The sequence below is a fragment of the Chelonia mydas genome, chromosome 17 (assembly GCF_015237465.2).
Source record: "Chelonia mydas isolate rCheMyd1 chromosome 17, rCheMyd1.pri.v2, whole genome shotgun sequence".
NCBI classification, from domain to species: Eukaryota; Metazoa; Chordata; order Testudines; family Cheloniidae; genus Chelonia; species Chelonia mydas.
The window spans coordinates 13,751,052-13,773,288 of NC_051257.2; the positions used below are offsets into that span (position 1 = coordinate 13,751,052).

The 22,237-nt window shown below is 41.4% G+C and overlaps 1 protein-coding gene across 2 annotated transcripts in view; it reads right to left on the minus strand.

The window, feature by feature from the left end:
- The window catches only part of GALNT17 (polypeptide N-acetylgalactosaminyltransferase 17), a 279,198-nt gene that overhangs the window by 205,053 nt on the left and 51,908 nt on the right, over nt 1–22,237 (minus strand). For both annotated transcript variants that reach the window (XM_007054159.4, XM_043530935.1), the window contains exon 2: nt 795–978. In XM_007054159.4, the coding sequence (XP_007054221.2) occupies nt 795–978 (184 nt within the window). The remainder of the gene's footprint in view (nt 1–794; nt 979–22,237) is intronic.

Here is a 22,237-nt window from a genome sequence, read left to right on the forward strand (position 1 = left end):
GTTGCACACATACAAAATGGGAAATGACTGTCTAGAAAGGAGTACTGTGAAAAGGGACCTGGGGATCATAGTAGACCACAAGCTAAATATGAGTCAACAGTGTAACACTGTTGCAAAAAAAGCAAAGATCCTTCTGGGATGTATTAGCAGGAGCGTTGTAAGCAAGACACAAGAAGTAATTCTTCCACTCTACACCATGTTGATTAGGCCTCAACTGGAGTATTGTGTCCAGTTCTGTGCTCCACATTTCAGGAAGGACGTGGACAAACGGGAGAAAGTCCAGAGAAGAGCAACAAAAATGATTAAAGGTCTAGAAAACATGACCTGTGAGGGAAGATTGAAAAAATTGGGTTTGTTTAGTCTGAAAAAGACAAGACTGAGAGGGAACATGATAAGTTTTCAAGTATGTAAAAGGTTGTTACAAGGAGGAGGGGAAAAAATGTTTTTCTTAACCTCTGAGGATAGGAGAAGAAGCAATGGGCTTAAACTGCGGCAAGGGAGGTCTAGGTTGGACATTAGGAAAAACTTCCTAACTGTCAGGGTGGTTAAGCACTGGAATAAATTGCCTAGGGAGGTTGTGGAATCTCTGCCATTGGAGATTTTTAAGAGCAGGTTAGACACACACCTGTCAGGAATGGGCTAGATAATACTTAGTCCTGCCACAAGTGCAGGGGACTGGACTAGATGACCTCTCAAGGTCCCTTCCAGTTCTGTGATTCTATGGAGGAAATCAACACTGCTGGCTTATCACTCACACCAATGGTTTTGAGATGTCGATAATAAAGGATACTTACTTGGTTGGACGATAATCCGGTATGGAACGATCCAGTGAAATTTTCTCACTGAGGTAGGAATTATAGCCATATTTCTCATGTGGCCCCTTAGCTTTCTCTTCCTCTGCCGGGGAAAGGGTGGCAGGAAGCCCACCTTTACCACGCCCACCGTAGCCTTCAATGAGACCAAGCGACTTAGACAAACCTTGGGAAAGAAAAGAAAGATAATTGTTGTAGAGTGCTTATATATCAAATCACCACCACCACCCTTCTCTGGGGCGGTAGGTAGATGCTCTTCCTAGTAGCTGCAGCCAAATAGTTACACATTTTTCCCGGCAATAAGTGAACGTCTGTACAGACCAGCAAATCAGATGAAGGTACTTTAATAAAGGACTAAAGTTAGATATTCAGAGTCTGTCATACTCATTTTCACAATCCCATTTGTTTGGAGGGATTGTACATTTTCACAAAGGATATACTGTTACGTGTCTGTTTGTTCATATATCTACTATTTTAGTCTTCAGAGTAGCAGCCGTGTTAGTCTGTATCCGCAAAAAGAACAGGAGTATTTGTGGCACCTTAGAGACTAACAAATTTATTAGAGCATAAGCTTTCGTGGGCTATAGCCCACTTCATCGGATGCATAGAATGGAACATATAGTAAGAAGATATATATAGTGACAAAGTTCCTGCTCTACCTTGGTGGGTCTTGTGCTTATTGGCGGATTTGCTTGCCATGGAGCTTCATGGCAGCCCTCAGCTTGGCCGTTTTTCTGAACCCATGGTCCAGGTTGACTCCTCCTGTGTCTGACCAGGAGTTGGGAGGTTTGGGGGGAACCCTCTACTCCGGGTTCCAGCACAGGGCTCTTTGGAATGCAGCTGTCTAGAGTGCCTCCTGGAACAGCTGTGCGACAGCTACAACTCCCTGGGCTACTTCCCCATGGCCTCCTCCCAACACCTTCTTTATCCTCACCATAGGACTTTCCTCCTGGTGTCTGATAATGCTTGTACTCCTCAGTCCTCCAACAGTATGCATTCTCACTCTCAGCTCCTAGTGCCTCTTGCTCCCAGCTCCTCACACGCACACCACAAACTGAAGTGAGCTCCTTTTTAAAACCCAGGTGTCCTGATTCGCCTGCCTTAATTGATTCTAGTAGCTTCTTGATTGGGTGCATGTGTTCTAATCAGTCTGTCTTAATTGTCTCCAGAAGGTTCCTGATTGTTCTGGAACCTTTCCTATTACCTTAACCAGGGAAAAGGGACCTACTTAGCCTGGGGCTAATATATCTGCCTTCTATTACTCTCCTATAGCCATCTGGCCCGACCCTGTCACTATATATATATATTATATACACACATACACACATACAGATAAGTTGGAAGTTGTCATACAAACTGTGAGAGGCTAATTAGTTAAGATGAGCTATTATCAGCAGGAGAAAAAAAACTTTTGTAGTGATAATCAAGATGGCCCATTTAGACAGTTGACCAGAAGGTGTGAGGATACTTAACTTAGGGAAATAGATTTTAGTGTCCATCACTATTGCAAGTATGTGCTTCCCAGCCATGCAAGCAGGGGAGTTGAGAAATTCATCATCTGCAGGGATATACCCCAACAGTTAACTAAAATGCAGTCCTGGAAAAAAGTTCCCCATCAGTAACTAACATGATGATCCCGCCTGGAGAACTGTACATACTGCAAACTCTATTTAGTTGTTAGGGAAGTTATGGTTATTTATACCTACTTCTCTTTCTCAGTGGGGTAATTATATAGAAGGTTAGATGTCCCCAGGAGGAGAATGGGCTGAACACAGAATAAGAACAGAAACAAGTTGGGTAACTGCCAAGTGAATAATTTTTTTACTTAGTATGAACAGTGAATAGCATACAAATGTTGTTGATTTAAAAACAATTTTCCCTCCTAGCTTTCTTAAAGTGTAACCACATTCTCAGACCTTATTAAAAGGATTTATTCATTCATACATGTGTAGCTGTAGGAATTAAACAAGGCTCAAGAATGAATCAAGGAAAATAAGAATAATAATGATTGGGGAGGTTGTGGGAAGCCAAGTTAAGACTTGCTTCACTCGTGATATAGAGCACCCGACATTTTAATATTTTTCACTAGTGGAGATTCAGACCTTTCTCTTTGGCAGATGCTAAGAAGTTTGATGGATAATTTTTTTTTAAAACCTTGATATTTCCTTCTTCATTTTTATTTCCGAGAGCCCTGATTCGCAAAGCAGGGCTCTCCATCACCCTGCTAATGCTTAAGACAAGAGAGGATGGTCTTGTAGCGAAAGCACAGTAGTTGGAATTCACAGATCAGAGTTCTGCTCCCAAATTTGCCATGGACATCATGTGTAACCTTGGGCAGATGACTTAGCCTCTTTATGCCTTAGGTTCCCCATTTTCAAGACAGGGATTTTAAATACTTCTCTACCTTAAAGGGTTGTTGCCAGGCTTAATGAAAATCATTTGTGAGCATAAATCACCATGAAATCCTCTGACAGGAGGTGTTATTATTATCACAGCTTCTGACAAGGGATCTCTATCTTGCCAACTCTCCAGATTTTATCATGAATCTCATGATATTTAAGGGCTGGAGTCATGCAAGTACATGAAAAATCTCAAAAAACCAGAAAGCAAATTGAACCCCTCCCCCCCCAATAATTTATTATTTTTTTAAAAACCCTCATGATTTTTAAGCTACTTGAGATTTTTGGGGGCTGACTCATAATACCTGGGGTTAGCAATACTATAGAACCAGGTCTCACACTTTGCTTTTAGGACAGCCTGGGCCATATTCTGATCTCACTACCACCAGTGAAAATTCAGAGTAACTCCCCGATGGATAGATTTACTCCAGATTTGGACCCATAATGTTAATTCATTCTTCTTTACCCTGTTCATGAAATATTTCTACTGAGAACGCTCTGTGATGAGTGAAATTACCCTACTCTCTACCAGTGCTATTTCCTGGCTGGTAAGAATATAGCACAGAGTTATGAAATATTCCCAGGATGTCTTGCGTGCAGTCACATTTTATTATAGGTGCCTTAAGCTCCTGCCAGTTAGCTTTTAAAGCGCTGACCCCTTAACCTGCCTGGGTTTTATTTATTTACTTACTTAATTTACAACTGTGCTCTTCCCTCACAACATTTACCAATGTTGTTTTTAAAAATATAGGTTTAAGAAGCACTTAATAGAATTATGAGCTCTCCATGCAAAAGTGCTGAGCTAATGTTTTTTTCTTCCTCTTTGGAGACCCCTTTAGATGACCCTGAGGCTACATGTTGACAGGGTTTAGAACCTTATCTACATTAGGGGTTTGTTTAAGCAAAAGCTCCCTAGAGTTGCTAGCCCCAGAATAACTCACTAGTATGGAATGGTTGTCAGAATTTTTAATATCCTGTCTCACCCAACTCAGAGCAGGTCTAAATCACATGGTGTTAAAAATCTCGGCAGCCACAGGAGGTGTCGACCATCACTAACAGTGGTGGATCTGTATCAGTGCTCACAACGGTGGGACATCTTTGCTAAAGAACCCTAGTGTCGTCAAGGTTCTGTGTCTTATGAACATGAAGCCTCACGGAACTGCGGAAGCTCCACAGAGTAAATAGCAAGAACTGACCTCCCGCTCATCATCTCTGAATGAAAAAGCTCATCCCGTCATTAACTATTTTATTTTGAGAGATGAGTCATGATAGGAAGACACACATGTGTTGATTCATATCGACCAACTAACCACGGAAGCTAATTTCCAGATATACATCTTTCTGCGCTACTCCTCCATTGGCTCATGGTGTTACAGCAAAAGCTGATAAACTGATGTCAAACCATTTAATCAGTGAAATAAATAAAATATGTACTTCAATCATTCTGCACACACTAGGCAAGGGATCTGCAGTGAGCAAATATCCTCTTTCAGTGCCGTCCTATCTGATATATCAAGGCACCCAAAGGGGTCGTCACAAAAAGTGAAAATCTCCAGCTGCGATGTGACAACTAGGATCTATGCGTTTTACTCAGGGTCGGTCACATGCCTCCTCCCCCAGCTTAGGTTGTCAGAAAGGTTCACCAATGCAGCTAAAGTGTCACTTTGTTTTAAGGTGCTTGGAACTGAGAATCAAGAAATGTTTGGCGAGGATGTTAACAGCCCAACTCCAACAGGAAAATGAAAAATTTGTTTCCAGCTGGTTGAAAAGCTGTCTCCAAAAAGATGAGATTGAAGAGAAATAGTCAGATAGAGACCCTGATCGAGCAAATCACTTCAGCCTTTTTTCATTTTATTTTATTTAGGTAAAAAGGACCTTTAGGCACCCTTGGGGTAACTTAAAAATACAGCTTAAGTGCAGCAGTACAATTTCAGCTAACAACTCCACTGAAGCCAAATAACTTAAAAACTCAAATCCTCCTCAAACAATTCACCAAGCTTGTAATTCCTCCTCCCAACCACTCCGTTTTCAAACGCCTGGGAAAAGAGAGGCGTCTTTACACATTCCAACATACCAGTTGTGCCTCATTGTTTGCTTGTGCTCCCCCCACCACGCAAACCCACACCTATTTTTTCTCGTGTTGTTCTCAGATTATAAACTGTCTGGGGGCCAGAACTATCGTTTTGTTCTGTGTTTTGTACAGCACCTAGCACAACAGGGTCCTTGTTTGTGACTGGAAATTCTAGGTGTTACTGCAACACCAAGAAAGAATAATAGTGTGCTGGAGATCATCAGATTTGGGCTATTTTGGGCTATAAGGAAAGTTATTTCCAAAGATATAAGGCCATCAAAGAGAACAGTCTGCCAGCACCCCCTCTCATTTATACCAATAGGACTGCGGTTTTCGCACCACTGTTGATATCAGCTCTGACAGTATGGCGCATACAACATGCCTGTAGCTTTAAGCAAGAGTGGTACCATTGAGTTCAATGGGACTAGCTGCATGCTTAAAGTAAAACATGTGCTTAAGGCCTTTATAGGTAGTAAATATATTTTTAATTCTCTGTTTGCCTTTCACTGCTTCTAGGGATCCTATGTCTGGGTCTCAAAGAGTGAGTGATCTCCCCAACAGGTCCATGCTGCTGACAGAGAATGAATCATTAGATGCTTCTGGTGATTTAGAAGCAGGGAAGAGTGAATTGATTCTGATAAAAATAGAACTGACATGAACCTTTCCCAACATGTAAACCAAATCTTTATTATTCTGGCCAGGCACAGAAACATAACTGCCAAACTGCTGCCAGAAAGGTGCTTTTTTGCTTTGGTTCCATCCTGTCTAGAAGTGATAAACACCATTAATCTCACCAAGAAAGCCTGATATTAGGTGATTCTCTGCCCAATTTTACAAACTCAGGAGATTCAGATAGTTTGGATAAACGTCAGGTGTTGATCTGGACCAGATCTCTGAATATTTCTGAGCTACACCCATCATTAAATTACATTCTCCCAAATAACACCTCAGAAAGGGTATTTTACTCAAAGTCTCCCCCATTATTTGAATTCTGAGGCAAAGGAGCATCCAGCTCTTACACTGCTGCAATAAGTAAGAGTCTTTGCCTGCAACTCTAAATATCTGAGCCACTCCCGCTGAAAAGCCAGAAATCAAATTCTCCAAGGACTTGCAAAGTGTTGGTTTTCTTAATGATAGTATAAAAATTTAATTTCTATAGCAAAATTATTCCTACACTAACACAGTTACAGTAGCTATATTCCTCTTCTCTTAAACTAGCAGTATATTTCATAACGAGACAGTAGCTTTCTCAGACAATAAAATACAATATAATGTGATACACAATCTTCGTTTACAAAGCACCCAGTCAAACAGACAGCCCATGCACAGTGCAACTAGGAAAATTTTTTTGCTATATTTCAGCACAACTGAAAATTAATATTAATCTGGCTTGGATAAATATTTAGGGAGTAAACTGCCTTCATTTAGACAGGGAGTTTGCAATAGAAAGGGCCTAAGGGTGCAAATGATCATTTACTGGCAAAGATTGTCCCAAGCCATAATCGTTGGATCCAAATTAAGAACTGAGTTTCTCTAAAAGGTCAGGACTGTTCAAATTCTGGGGTTCAGTTCAGACAGTTATAGAGCTTAGGACCAGCTGAAAAGTTTGGATCAATTCCAAACTTCTCCAAAGTCTGAGACTGTGCATCCAGGATTTTTGTTCATACCCTGGTCTTGTTATTAGCAGAATAAAAGCAGGACTTAGCAACAGAAAGCAACTCAGAGTTGGAAGACCTAAGAGATCTGGCTGGAATAGAGAACACAAGAAGGGCTGCATCCATCCCACCTGGAGCTAAGATCTCAATGGGTCTCATAAGCTAAGCAGGGAGACTAGACAATACTTTGATGGGACACCATGAAGGAAACCCCAAGACACTGCACGAAGTGGTGCAAGTAATTTAATAAGGACCCTCTTCCTTCCAAGCTTGTACTTAAACAATTGCCCCCAGCAGGTATTGTGCTTCTGGAGGTGCCATCTTTCAAATGCACCTGATCACTTCTGGTCACTAAAGATGCATGTTCCTTTTTTTTCCCCAAGAGGACCGTTGTCCCAGACAAATTCTGAATAAATTACATACCACCACCCTAAATTTTCCATGTAGTTTCAAATGGATATACTATTCCTTTGTTCTTCCTAATTTCTTGTGTACTATTGCAGGGTGGTTGAACAGCTGTTATATTCCATTCCAAAGTGCCTACATACCAGTGGTGAAGTGATCCTTGAAGATGGTCTATAGTTTGTAAAGCTCAATGGGATAAATACGCTGTAATAAGTCATATTAAATCAGAAGGTACAAGATACATTATTTGAAAGAAAGGCTCTACATTATACAGTCCATGCACTGATACTTTGAGGCCACTGACAAGTAATGGAGTGACCCATACTGTATGATCAGATGACTGTCTGTTCCAGGCACCTAGATACTGTGTTTGGAGCTGTATGATTCAGAAAGTGCATTTGCAGGAAGGCCAAGAGAAAGAGCATATTTCAGCAATCCAACCTATTTATAATGACTGTATGAATAAAGCTCACAGCACTGGGCCAGGTAAGGGAACTCCTTAACCTGGAAATATTACTTAAGTGCTATTCGTTTTAAGAAAAAAAAAAAAGCTGATCAAGTGGCGGCAAGAAATGCTCAACTAAAAGGAAACTCAGCGTCAAAAACAGAGCCAAGATCTGTATGGATTTTGCTGACATAAAACCCAAGGCATCCAAATGCAAACCAAGAAAGTTCACCTTAGTCAGCCTCTGCCTAAGACCAGCCCGCAGAGATTCATTCCTAGTAGGATATAGGCACAACCAATTTTTTCCCCTTCTACAGGAATGAATTTATATCAGATGTCTAAGCCAGTCTAACAGACTACCATACATGGACAGGCGTCAAAAGGGGGAAAAATAGTTATATCTATGTTGATAGTAGGAAAAAAATTACAGCACACTGCCTCTCGTTAAAAACTGAAAGCAATAATGACATATAGAAATTAAATACGGGTGCCAGTGTTGCATTGTCATTTCTAAAGGCACAAAATTGCCTTCAGGGTCAGTAAATCCAACTTTTTGACACAACTGTATGTTGATGCCCTACAGAAACATATCTTCCTGATCCATGTGCAGATGTCCAGATTTGCCTATGTATTAATGAACTTGGCAGACTTCCTCTAGTACAAGTACTGGGATAGAGCCTTAGAAGGTATCTATTGGTATAGCTCCATTTAGTTGAGGTTCTGGCCAGCTACACTTATTATTTTGGCCTCTCTAACTTTTCCCTATCTGCCGTGCTCCTGAGCTCTGTTTGTTCTTTGTAAGCAATTCTGGATAAGGACTCCGTCTTGTGTTGTGCGTAGTGCTGGTTGAAAATTTTCCCACTGAATGTTTTTCCATCAGAAAATAATGATCAGTCCAAATTGAAAGATTCTACGGGATCATGTCAACTTTGATGAAATTTTGTTTAAGAAAAAAATGGAAATGAATCATTCTGATAAGGTCAAAAGGTTCAGTTTCAATCCTATTTGTTTTGACCTTATTAGAATGGTACGTTTTGATCTTCCTTTTCAAAATGACTTTATTTTGAAGTTTATTTTTATTGTTATATTATTTTTTATTTTTACTTTATTAATGTATATTTTATGAGTTTATATTTATTATTTTATTTGTATTTTTATATTTTTAATGTTTCTGTTTTCTTTCATAAAATAATTACAAATAAAATGATATAAAAATAATAACAAATGGTGTAACTGACCCAAAATGAAATGGTTTCAAAACTGATGTGTCTTGGGAAATTGTGAAATTCAATATTTCATTCCGAGTCGGAATAATTTTCCCCCCCTGAAATGGCAGAAATTCCAGTGAATCCTGGTTCTCAGACAGCTCTAGTCATTCGGGCTGGTCTATGATTGGGGTCCCCAGACACTACCATAATACAAATAATAAATAATAATTCTACTCACAATTGTTGCTGTTGAGAGATGTAACATGCACCTTTCCCAACCCCTCTCTTCTAGCCTACTCTTTCAGCGTATGAAAGAGTTATCAGGACAATGCTCCCAGACCCTGCCAGCTCAGAGTAAATGCACTGGATCTGGATGGAATACAGTTCTGCTTGGCAGGCTGGATCCAGAGCTAATGGTTTCAGCATATTTAAAAAAAAAAGGCAAATTTCTCCCTCTTGCCCCTATTCATTTAAATGGGAGAAGCACCTGTGTATCAGAGGGCAGAAGGTGACTCTAACAGTCTGTCCTGCAGAGGTCGGAGAGCAAGCATCAAGGAAAACATGAGGACAGGCATGAGGAATGGAAGTGTTACTGAGAGGGTGAGTGAGAAGATGTTGGAGGGAAGGTCAAAGGTGCGGAGGGATAAAAAATATTGGCAATCCAAGTCCCATTTAGTACTGACACACTATCTACCTGTCAGTACATTTCATCACCTCTAGGACACTTAGCTGGCTCTGTGTATTGTTTTTCCAAGGTTTCTCACTCCATTTATTGTGCAGTTTAACTTGGCTGATTCAAAAGTGTAACCATTTGTTTCCTCTATGGCAAACAGCAAGAAATCCCTACAAAGCCCTTTGCTCTAGTTTCTTTCTCATAGGGCTGGACAGCTCTAATCATGGCTGATTTGGTCTGTTTCACACTCTTCTCTGAAATATAAATCTGTTGGCTATTTGTTGAGGCTCCAAGATGGAGGAGGGAGGCGGGGGAAGGAAAGTCCAACATAAGCAACCGCAACTGTGAATGATCCACTAACCTTGCTGTCTTGTCAGGGTAAATTTTCAGCACAGAGAGTTAGACCCCATGGCTCCCATTAACACTGATTGAAACAGTGAGTTTAAACTGCCATGCTAAAGATTTCTCCTGCAAAGCCTCTGGAATGAGATGTATTTTATTATATGCTCTCTAACATGTTATACAGAGAGATTGTTTTTAATTATATTTAATATAATCAAATGTGTAACATTATAGTATTTTACATTACAGACAACGTAACTAGGCTGATAATGCCTAGACACACGTTGGGTGCTTTACAGTTCAAAAAGAAAGACAAGGCTCTTGCCCCATGCAGCCTACAGTCTTCCACCCCTATTTAGCAAACATGTACAGCCAGCAACCATACGCACATGACTAGTTCCAGCAGTGTCCCAGGTCTGCTCACATATGTGAGTTTTGGCACCTAATCTTGATGAGTGGAGTTAACAAACAGTAGCAGCTACAGATAGAGAAAGCCATGAGGTTAAAGTGAGGAAGGCCATGGGTTAAAGTATGTGGTTACTATGTTCAGGCATGTGCATATCTGGGCATTCCCGTAAAAAGGTTTCTCTAATGTAGGGGTGGGCAAACTACGGCCCGCAGGCCAGAGCCATTTAAAGCCAGCCCATGAGCTCCCGCTGGGGAGTGGGTTCTCGGGCTTGCCCCGCTCCGGCACTCCAGCCGGGGTGCCAGGTTGGGGCCCGCACCACGCAGCTCGGCTCTGCTCCGGTGCTCCAGCCAGGGTGGCGGCCACACCATGCGGCTCCCAGAAGTCGCGGCATGGCCCCGCTCTGGGGCACAGGGTTGGGGGCCATACCACGCGGCTCCCGGAAGCAGCCGTGTGGCCCTGCTCCAAAGGTTGGGGGCCGCTCCACGTGTAGGGGCCGGAGAAGGAACATGCCACTGCTTCCGGGAGCCGCTTGGGGTAAGCGCCACTCGGAGCCTACACCCCTGAGCTTCTCCCCATGCCCCAACCCCCTGCCCCAGCCCTGATCCCCCTCCCACTCTCCAACCCCCTCATATCCCAGCATGGAGCACCCTCCTGCACCCCAAACCTCTCATCCCCAGCCCCACCCAGAGCCCACACCCCCAACCAGAGCCCTCACTCCCTCCCACACCCAACCCCAATTTTGCGAGCATTCATGGCCCGCCATACAATTTCTATTCCCCGATGTGGCCCTCAGACCAAAAAGTTTGCCCACTCCTGCTCTAATGTAATAATCACAGGCTAGATTCTGACTCAGGCTAAGTACCTGTGCAAGGAACTAAGACCCACCTTACACCCACCCATATTGAGCTACCTGGAATTTAGGTCTAAGAGTAAGCATGACAACTTGTTTGCTTACTGCCTACCCAGAAGAGATGGGTGGGGATTACATTACATTTTCACCCTCTCCAAAGCCCCTTTACGATACCAGAATGGTGTAAAGAGACCTTAGTGTGACTTTCAAGGGGAACTGTGAGTTATTTTGGGGAAGTTGTATGGCCTGTATTCTACAGGAGGTCAGACAAGATGATTACAATGGTCCCTTTTGGCCTTGGAATCTATGAATATGCACTCGTATCAAAAATCAGGCCATCAGTTTTTGATTTTTTTCTGAAGTTCTGTCCAAGTGGTTAAAAGAAATTATTCTGCATATTTTCCTCCCACAGAATCTATTATTTTCAGGTCAGATTTTCTCAGGAGAAGTTGTTTATTTAGAAAATCCACATAGCTTTTCCCCCCTTTTCTGTGAACCACTTTTGTTGTCTGCAGGGGGGGAAATCACCTCACATATTATGTGGGCATTTATTTTTAATCTGGCAAGAAAGGAAATGCCACGTTTTAGTGCACGCATTATAACTCACCCCATTCCCTTTGTTATGTGAATGGGCACACATAATACATTCTTGTTCACACCAAGCCAAGATATATTTCCATAACAGAGCCTTTGATAACCATGAAAAGAAAAAGTGCAGAGAACTCCACAAAGTTCACTGGAGTTCTCACCATACATATCTAATTTAGCTACAAAGATCCTACGATACATTGAATTTTACAATGGGACTCAGCATATATTTCTACTTGAAGTTTCTGCAAAAGGCTAACATAGCCATGTTCCATATCATCCCTCCCAGATCTACAGTTCAACATTTCTCATTAAAATGCTCTTTAAAGTGCTGGTTACCTTGGACTCAGTGTCTCCCAGAATGGCCAGTCCGAAAAGAAATAAGAGCATCTCAATTCAAATATTTGTTATGCAAATTTATCCACAGAAAGAGAAACTTTGGGTCAATATATGTATTTTCTGCAATCACCTACATGTGTTTTCCTGCTAATTCCTTTACTGAGCTATCGACTTGTTACTTTTTAAGGTCAAGAAAATCTATTTTACAGGGTTTTGCTCATTACATTTAATCTTTTATATAGGCTTTTCTCTGGCTGTGCTTGGACACCATTCTCACTTGGAGACTTAACAATTCATTGGTGGTTCACCAGTGGGAATTTGGACCATTCAGATACACAGGGCACCCTAGAGAGTATTTTTCCTTCTTCTCATTTGTTTGTGCTTACAAATAGGTCAAAAGGGTGACATGGCAAGACTTGTAATATCTGAGGGCACTTATAAGAGATGCAATTCAGTAACAGGAGAGGAACATTTTGTACTGTGATTCTTCTTCCCCTTAGCTCCCTCCCTCTCACACACATAGTATGAAATGCATACTAACCATACAGGATCCAAAATGCACATTATTAATGAATCAAGATGTTGTATGTAATAAAAATATACTAGTAATGAAACAGTACGTGTATATATATATACAGTACATGTATATATTTATATATATGGGTATATGCATATCAGCACCTCTTGTAGGACAGAATTATAACCGCTCAACTGGATCATAATCTCTATACTACTTACAGTGAAAGTAGAGTGTCATATAGCTCAAGTACTAGGAGCCAGAGCTTTGGAGTCAATGAGACTACTCACATGTTTAAAGTTAAGCATGTGTATATGTGCTTTGCAAGATAGGGGTTTTGAAACAAGAGGTTCAGCATTTGCTCTCTACTGTCAATGCAAAATTATGAATGGTCAGACTGCACAGCAGAATGATAATATGGAATTCCTAGAAGGCCACAGATTTGTGTCTGATAAAAGGCTCTAAGTGCTTTAAGGCATAATTCATGTTTAAGGAAGCTAAATATATTACTTCGATTTTAAACTCTTTGAGGCAGGGACCATCTTTTTGTTCTGCATTTGTACAGCAACTAGCATACTGGGATTCTGGTCCATGTTTGGAACCCGAGTTGTATGCTTCTGCAATACAAATAAACAACAACAACAACAAATTCCACCCATTTTTCAGATGGTCAAACAGAGGCTGAATAACTTGTTCAAGGTCATTCAGTCAGAAAATGCAATGTGTAGGAACAGAACGCAAGAGGCCTGTCTCCAAATCTTCTGATCAAACCATTAAACCACACAAGCAATTTATGAAATCTAAAAAGTGTTCTACATCCAGAATAAAAACCTGGGCAATTGGACTTCATTTAATCTTATATACATGAAAAATGTCCTGAATGTATAATGTTATAATTTGGTGACAATACTTCTACTTAAGATATTCTCTCTTCCAAACTACACTTAATTTTCCTGCACAACCCATGCCTTCTTCCTGTGGTTATCTTTGTAAACTGCTGCATTTTAAGGTGAGGTAATATACTGCAACGTACTGTAGTGCTAGTCTCCTTGAACATTTAAATCCCAGTTATTTTGCTTAGCCAAATTTGTTTACACGATACATAGCAGCCCCTTGATCTTAGTACATGTCCTCCACAACTCAACTGCTGTTTCACAGCAGTCAGAACCGTTCAAATTCCTAAGTAGATGCTGCAGGGTTCTACATCGGGGTGGGCAAACTTTTTGGCTTGAGGGTGGCATTGGATTTCGGAAATTCTATAGAGAGCAGGTGGTGTGGCCCGCCCCCCCTCATTTACTCCCACCCCCGCTTCTCACCCCCTGACGCCCCCCCGTAACTCCTGTCCCATCCAACCCCCCCGTTCCCTCACGGGCCCTGCCCCATCCACACACACCCCAGCTCCCTGACCGCCCCCGGAACCCCCGCTGCCCCATCCAACCCCTCCTCTCATTCCTGGTGGCCCCCCTGGGACCCCTGCCCCATCCAACCACCCCTTCTCCCTGTCCCCTGACTGCCCCTGGAACCCCTGCACCTGACTGCCCCCCCCACCCCATCCAACCCCCCTCCTTCCTGACTGCCCCCCCAAGACCCCTGCCCTATCAAACACCCCTTCTCCCTGTCCCCTGACCGCCCCTGGAACCCCTGCCCCGACTGCCCCCCACCGCCCCATCCAACTCCCCCTCCTTCCTGACTGCCCCCTGGAACCCCTGCCCCCATTCAACTCTCCTGTTCCCTGCCCTCTGACTGCCCTGACCCCTACCCTCACCCCCGCCCCATGACCACCACCCCGAACTCCCCTGCCCTCTATCTAATCCCCCTTGCTCCCTGCCCCCTTACTGCGCTGCCTGGAGCACTGGTGGCTGGCGGCGCTACAGCCATGCTGCCCGGCTGGAGCTGGGCCACGCTGCCGCCACCACCGTGCAGCACAGAGCACCGGGTCAGGCCGGGCTCTGCAGCTGCGCTGCCCCAGGAGCTCGCAGCCCCGCCACCCAGAGCATCATGCTGGCGGCGCAGTGAGCTGAGGCTGCAGGGGAGGAGGAACAGCGGGGGAGTGACAGGAGCTCAGGGGCCGGGCAGGAAGGTCCCGCGGGCTGTAGTTTGCCCACCTCTGATCTACATGAATCTAAACAAATATATGGAGACTAAATCTCATCTTTGAGTAGATAATGTATAGGGATTCAGCCCACTCTACCGAATAATGCCTAAACTGGCCAATACCTGGCTCGAAAGAGCTGTGCCTTCTATTTATTCCTTATTGATAAAAAGAAAAGGAGGACTTGTGGCACCTTAGAGACTAACCAATTTATTTGAGCATGAGCTTTCGTGAGCTACAGCTCACTTCATCGGAAAGCTCATGCTCAAATAAATTGGTTAGTCTCTAAGGTGCCACAAGTCCTCCTTTTCTTTTTGCGAATACAGACTAACACGGCTGTTACTCTGAAACCTTCCTTATTGATATTAGCCTAAAGAAACACCATTACTTATTGTTTCTCTGTTTGTATGTGATTTATTTACCAATTGGGACATAATTCGTGCTGCAGATGTAGGTCAGAAGAAAAATCCGAGTGGTACAAATTTGCTTATGTAGGAGACGCTGCTTTCCTACAATGCCTAGCAGCTCCTCAGTTCTGCAATTCAAAGGGAATAACAAATGACCAGGAGTAAGCAAGGGAACAAGAGAGGAGGCAGCCAGCAGCTTTACCAACAGGTCTTTTAGACTTGATTTTTTGGTTTTTCAGATATATTCTTAGACCAACGTGCACAAACCAAACCAGTTTTAAGCATTTGGAAAATCCACTTATAGGAGCAATGTCAGAAGTAAGGCATCTGTAATAGCTTCTCTGGAAGGGTCATTGTGACTTTCATTCTCTCCGTGATAGAAGAAAGGGCTTCTTTAATCCTGACATGACAACATAGCGGAAAGCTTGTCTTTCCACTTTAACCACTGCTGGCTTTTAGGATGATTACTATCCAATGGTTCATCTTCTGCCAATTCATGTTCTTTACAAGCTCCCTTCACTTTGGTCTGTGGCTTACCATGTTTGTCCTACTGCCTCTCTTCGCAATACTACCCATACATTTTTCTTTGATTTGGTATCTATCCTTTCCCTTTTGCTTCACTTTCTTATGGCTGTTGTGTGCCTATGTTTCAACCACATGTACCATGACTGGCAACACATCTTCAGTACCTTGGGCCTCTCCTGGAGCTGCTGCACGCGTGACACTTATGCTGAAGTCAACAGGAGTTGTGCTCATACAGTACTGCCAAGATGGGGCGCCTTTAGTGGGGTACTGGAGTTCATTCTCCTTTTTTTCATTCTCCTTTTTCAAATTCCTCTTTCTGGTTTGAATCCACATATGAGAGTTGGTTAAGGCAACCAAAGGCATTAAACCTCTTCTTCTTTTACCAATGTTACATCCAACATGATTTCATTCTCCTGTATATTCATCCTAACTCCACTTTCTTATTCATTTCTCAGATCTTTGGTAGAAATGAGCTTAACTCAAAAAATGCAGACCTATCAGGATTTCAAACATCCCAGTGTTCAGGCCCATTCAGACCCAGGGTGTTGGTTTGGCCCATGATTTATCATCTGGATACCCATCAGATTAGGAAACAGAAGGGGGTGTTTAAATCTGGGGTTTGACCCATATCTGCTTTGTAGTCTTTGGGAAGGTGAAGCAAATATTGAGAGCCATCTATAACCTTGTCATAAATATAAAGGGAAGGGTAAACCCCTTTAAAATCCCTCCTGGCCAGAGGAAATCTCCTCTCACCTGTAAAGGGTTAAGAAGCTAAAAGTAACCTCGCTGACACCTGACCAAAATGACCAATGAGGAGACAAGATACTTTCAAAAGCTGGGAGGAGGGAGAGAAACAAAGGGTCTGTGGGTCTGTCTATATTCTGTCTTTGCCGGGGATAGACCAGGAATGGAGTCTTAGAACTTTTAGTAAGTAATCTAGCTAGGTACGTGTTAGATTATGATTTCTTTAAATGGCTGAGAAAAGAATTGTGCTGAATAGAATAACTGTTTCTGTCTGTGTATCTTTTTTGTAACTTAAGGTTTTGCCTAGAGGGGTTCTCTATGTTTTGAATCTAATTACCCTGTAAGGTATCTACCATCCTGATTTTACAGGGGGGATTTCTTATTTCTAATTACTTCTATTTTTATTAAAAGTCTTCTTGTAAGAAAACTGAATGCTTTTTCATTGTTCTCAGATCCAAGGGTTTGGGTCTGTGGTCACCTATGCAAAGGTGAGGCTTTTTATCCAACATTTCCCAGGAAAGGGGGGGTGCAAGTGTTGGGAGGATTGTTCATTGTTCTTAGGATCCAAGGGTCTGGGTCTGTAGTCACCTAGGCAAATTGGTGAGGCTTTTTACCAAACCTTGTCCAGAAAGTGGGGTGCAAGGTTTTGGGAAGTATTTTGGGGGGAAAGACGTGTCCAAACAGCTCTTCCACAGTAACCAGTATTTGTTTGGTGGTGGTAGCGGCCAATCCAAGGACAAAGGGTGGAATATTTTGTACCTTGGGGAAGTTTTGACCTAAGCTGGTAAAGATAAGCTTAGGAGGTTTTTCATGCAGGTCCCCACATCTGTACCCTAGAGTTCAGAGTGGGGGAGGAACCTTGACAAACCTGGATGTGACAAGGTATCCTTAAGTGACATTGACACCCTCCTACAATCAACCTTTACCTTAGATAAATAGACTATTATTATTTGGAGGAGCCCATGTGCTAAATGGCTCCTGCTCTAAATTTAATGATAATATATGAGGTCATCTCAGTATTTGCCAGCAGTCTCTGTACTTTCCTATGCAAACTAAAACAAATGCCTAAACTACGGAACTAAGGTTACTTAGGCTACATCTGCACTTGGAGTTGGGGCTCCGATTCGCAGCTGGAACAGACATGCTCACGCTAGCTATCATCAAGCTAGTGCACTACAGTAGCATGACCAACGGCAGGTTGAAGCATGGGCTAGCCACCCCGAATGCATACCTACACGGCCCGATGCACTTGGATACACTCTGCTTTGAAACAGGAGTACATCAGTGCACACGAGGGAACTTTTAGTGTGTGGTAACAGGCTTCCCATGGACAGTTAGTACATCGCACACTAGCATGCTGCAGATTTACACCCTGGGTTGCTGCTCATTAGCTGTTGGTCTAGGCGAGCCCAAAACCAATAGGCAATTTGGCAAGGATGACCACTGTAGATCAATTTAGGGATGAATGTAGTGATTATAGCATAGCTAAACCAATCTGATTTCAGACCCTGTCTCCACTGTACCTAACCCACTTTATCTCTTTTTATTCATCATCACACCTTGAAGCCGCAAATCAGACCAAACAGTCCCCAGCTTCTATTACTAGCAGGTAAACAACACCATAAACCATAGTTTTCAGTGTGTGCACAGACAGATATAAATGTATATTAGTAAAAATAATAAATATGTTTTCTCCTTGAAAGCTCTAAGCACATTCTTGTATGGCTCTAGCTACAATGCTGGCAATCAAGAAGCACTTTAATATGATTTAGTATTTAAAACTTTGCCAAAAATTCATTTTTAAAAGATCAGATTTCTAAAAGGATAAATTTAAAAGGACAATGTCAAGTCCTTTAGGCCAAACAATTGAATGTATTTTTGAATTTGTACATTCTTGTAGGAAACGTGGTCCCCATTCCCATGGGGTCAGTCATACTCTTTTAAAATTGATCTTCCCAGAGCAGACTCATTTGAAAGCAAGAAAATTAACATATTCTACACATAAACAAAGAAAGAATTACACAATAAGGCCCTCATCCTGCAACTGGATCCATACAGGCAGATCCCTTACACCTGAGCAAGTCTGATTGAAATCAACAGGCTCCAACCAGACACCAGAGTCCACCTGCAAAAATGTGACTGCCAGCTCGGGGACTGTGGTGTGAGAAGGGATTTAATACATTGGGGTTGGATTTTTTTAAGGTTCTAGATTAAATTCTGCATTTTCTGGATGGATTAATTAGTCTAATTAGCTATTAGTTGACTAATTAGATTGTAAATTCCTTGGGGCAAGGAATGTTTTATTATGTGTTTGTACAGTACCTAACAATTTAGGGATCTTGGTGCATGACTGGGTTTCCTAAGCACTCTTCCAATATAAATAATAATAAATACAAAATGTTTAGGGACAGTAGGACAATTCATGGAGTAAGATGCTGCTAATCAGTGTAAAAAGTATCAGAATTGGACCCTTAGGGACAAGGGCTGTCTCTTTATTGTGAGTAAAATGTCTCTCTCAATGGGGATTTGATCCCTGATTGGGACCTCTATGCCCTCAATACAAATACATACATAATGATGCCAATAAAAAATACTGGAGTAAAACTCTAAACTGTACAGAAATTGATAATTGCATCAATATATTTCTGGCTTCAAGCATTTAACAGCACTTTAACTGAAACATATTCTTATCCTTTAAGATTTCCTAATTTACATCTCCAGCCAACAGTTGGCTGCAACTCCATTGACCTGTTTTGTAACAAATGAATGAGTCTTTTCTTTTGAGTTGGGAAAAAAACAGCTGTTCCTCATTTGGAATAGAAAACAATATCTTCAAGCCTATGTCCTTTCTGTCCTACATTACTATTGCCCAATAGCCAGGACTCCAGGAAATACCAGAATTATATTCTTCATAGCTTGGGAGAAGTGTGCAACTATTTCTTGGCATTCTGTGAAGAGACTATTGGTGAATACTTGGGGTAAGCAGTCCTAGTGTTTAAAAAAAGAAAGCTAGTAATACAAACAAAAATATTTGTAATAAGGCAGTGGAGTTTTAAAGTCAATATCTCAAAGACTCTATTACATGAATAAAAAGCTCTGTGGGGCATTTTCAAGTCAACTGACATCTTTCCCTTAAAAATCTTACAGAAATGATACATCACTTTAATGCAGTTCTGCGCATGTGGCATGTTTGCCAGTAATATGGAGAACGCATGACTGCAATGCAAAACCCTTAGCATCTATACTGATTCCATAAAATTTCTGCACAGAACAGAGTAGGATAAATGCTTTCCATATGCACTTATGAATCCGAGTTCAGCGCTCATTATCTCATTTGCTGTTGAGGTTATAGGGATATAACCAATTGCAGAAATTGACCCACTGTTTGTAAAAAGAACCCCCTATTGTGCATACTTCTAGTTAAAACCGCCAGTGTGAATTTGCTATTAATTTATAGGTTAATCAAATAAAGTGACATGCAGCTGAAAATCATTGCAAGTATACAAGGTCTGGCCCTACAGAATCGTAGACCTTTTAAAATAAAGTACTACATGGTGTTTGCTACTATTGCCAAGAGCTCAAGTCCTGAGATCCTTGTTGAGTTTTCATTTAATCCTGAGTAATGACTATGTAAAAACTTAGGAAAGTCCTCCTTGGGATTTGGCACAACTTACGTATTTCAGTGCTGTGACTAGTGTAGTTATTGTTTTTCAATCCAAAATAGGTCTGTTATGTTTTTACATTAACATGCATCATTGTTACATTAAGTTTGAAAAAAAAATAGAATCAGGGACCGAACAGAAATCCTGAATGGCTCCGAGACTACTAGCAATGGCTTTGTAAAGCTAATTTTAACCTGCTTTCAACACATTAACCTTCTGAAGAACACTGTTTTATGAATACAGCATAAAGCAACACCATGCAATAGTCTACACAAGGAGTGAAAAAATACTGTATCTTAAGTTGTATACTGTGTCCCAAAGTTGTAGGGAGACAGAATGATACTGGAATTCAGCGAGTTGAACTGACATCACTATTCTAGTAATAACTCTGGGTTCTTAAATCCATGGTCTTGACTGCTTGTGGTCATTAAAATCTCTTCCAAAAGATGGCATCTTCAATAGCATACTATTATCACCAATAAGAATCCCAGCACTCATGGGACTTGATCTTCCAAAGAGTGTAGACTGATCCAGTGTTAATTCAGAGGGCATAGTGCCATCTAATGAATTATGTATTAACACTACCTGCAGTACTGTGAGTTTCTTTAGAGGTCTTTCGTCCAAGCAGTAGCTATGTTTAGCCCTACTTAGCTTGTGAGATATGTTAATACTCCATGATGCAATGGCTGTACCTTAATTTAATAAGAAAGGTAAGGAAAGGAAAATATATGAGTAAAATAAGAAAAAGAAGATAAATGAGTTAATGAGAAGATCCAGTTACTACCCTGCAGATCAGTATTATCCAACAGGTTTATAGCAGAGCTACCTACAACTGCTTGGAAGGGAAAATATCTAATAGTATCATTTCAGTGGTTGGATACATACTATGCAGAGCCTGATCGTGTCTCTCAATTATATTCTGCCCAGTAATCCATCATCTGCCTTCCCAGGACTTAACCTAACATTCCACAGCTCTGAACAACTTAATTCTTGCATTTAGGGTGACCAGATGTCCCAATTTTATAGGGACAGCCCCGATTTTGGGGTCTTTTCCTTATATAGGCTCCTATTACCCCCCAACCCCGTACCGATTTTTCACATTTCCTGTCTGGTCACCCTACTTGCAATGGACATGTTTTTCCATCGTCCACACATACACACAAAGTCACCTTCATCTAAGGTGTAAGATTGGCAATAGTCTAGTAATTGGTTTAAGGTCCAGTATTTCATGACATTTTGCAAACCACACAAACAAAAAGACTAAATCTGGAAAATGTCAGCCCGAGAGGTGAATGTTTCAGAAATTTATAAATGCCTAAAAACATCTGTTATAATAAAAATTCTCTGGCAACCTTCCTTTAGCTGTCACTAGCATTCCACCAATAATAATAATATAAGTATGAGTCCATCTTTAAATACAGTAAAGAGCACTGCACAAGTTATTCTTGTCCAAATTGGTTACAATCACTCACTAAAAGCCAAGTCTGAGGTACCCATCCTAAATTATTGTTGGACAAAGGCTACATCATGATTTACAGCAAGGAAACAGGATATATGTGAGGGAACATAAAAGTCTTATAGTCACCATTCAAGTATTGGAGACTGCTGCCAGATGGAAACGCAGGAAATATAAAGGGATAAACGGACAAGTGCAGGAGTCACAAATTCCTTTTGAGCTCCTTTGTGACAGGCCTAGGGATTGGTAAAAACTAGGGCTGTCAAGCGATTAAAAAAATTAATGGCGATTAATCATGCTGTTAAACAATAATGGAATACCATTTGTTTAAATATTTTTTGATGTTTTCTACATTTTCAAATATATTGACTTCAGTTACAACACAGAATACAAAGTGTAGTGCTCACTTTATATTTATTTTTATTACAAATATTTGCATTGTAAAAAAACAAAAGAAATAGTATTTTTCAGTTCACCTCATACAAGTACTGCAGTGCAATCTCTTTATCATGAAAGTTGAACTTAAAAATGTAGAATTATGTACAAAAAATAACTGCATTGAAAAATAAAACACTGTAAAACTTTAGAGCCTACAAGTCCACCCATTTCTACTTCAGCCAATCGCTCAGACAAACAAA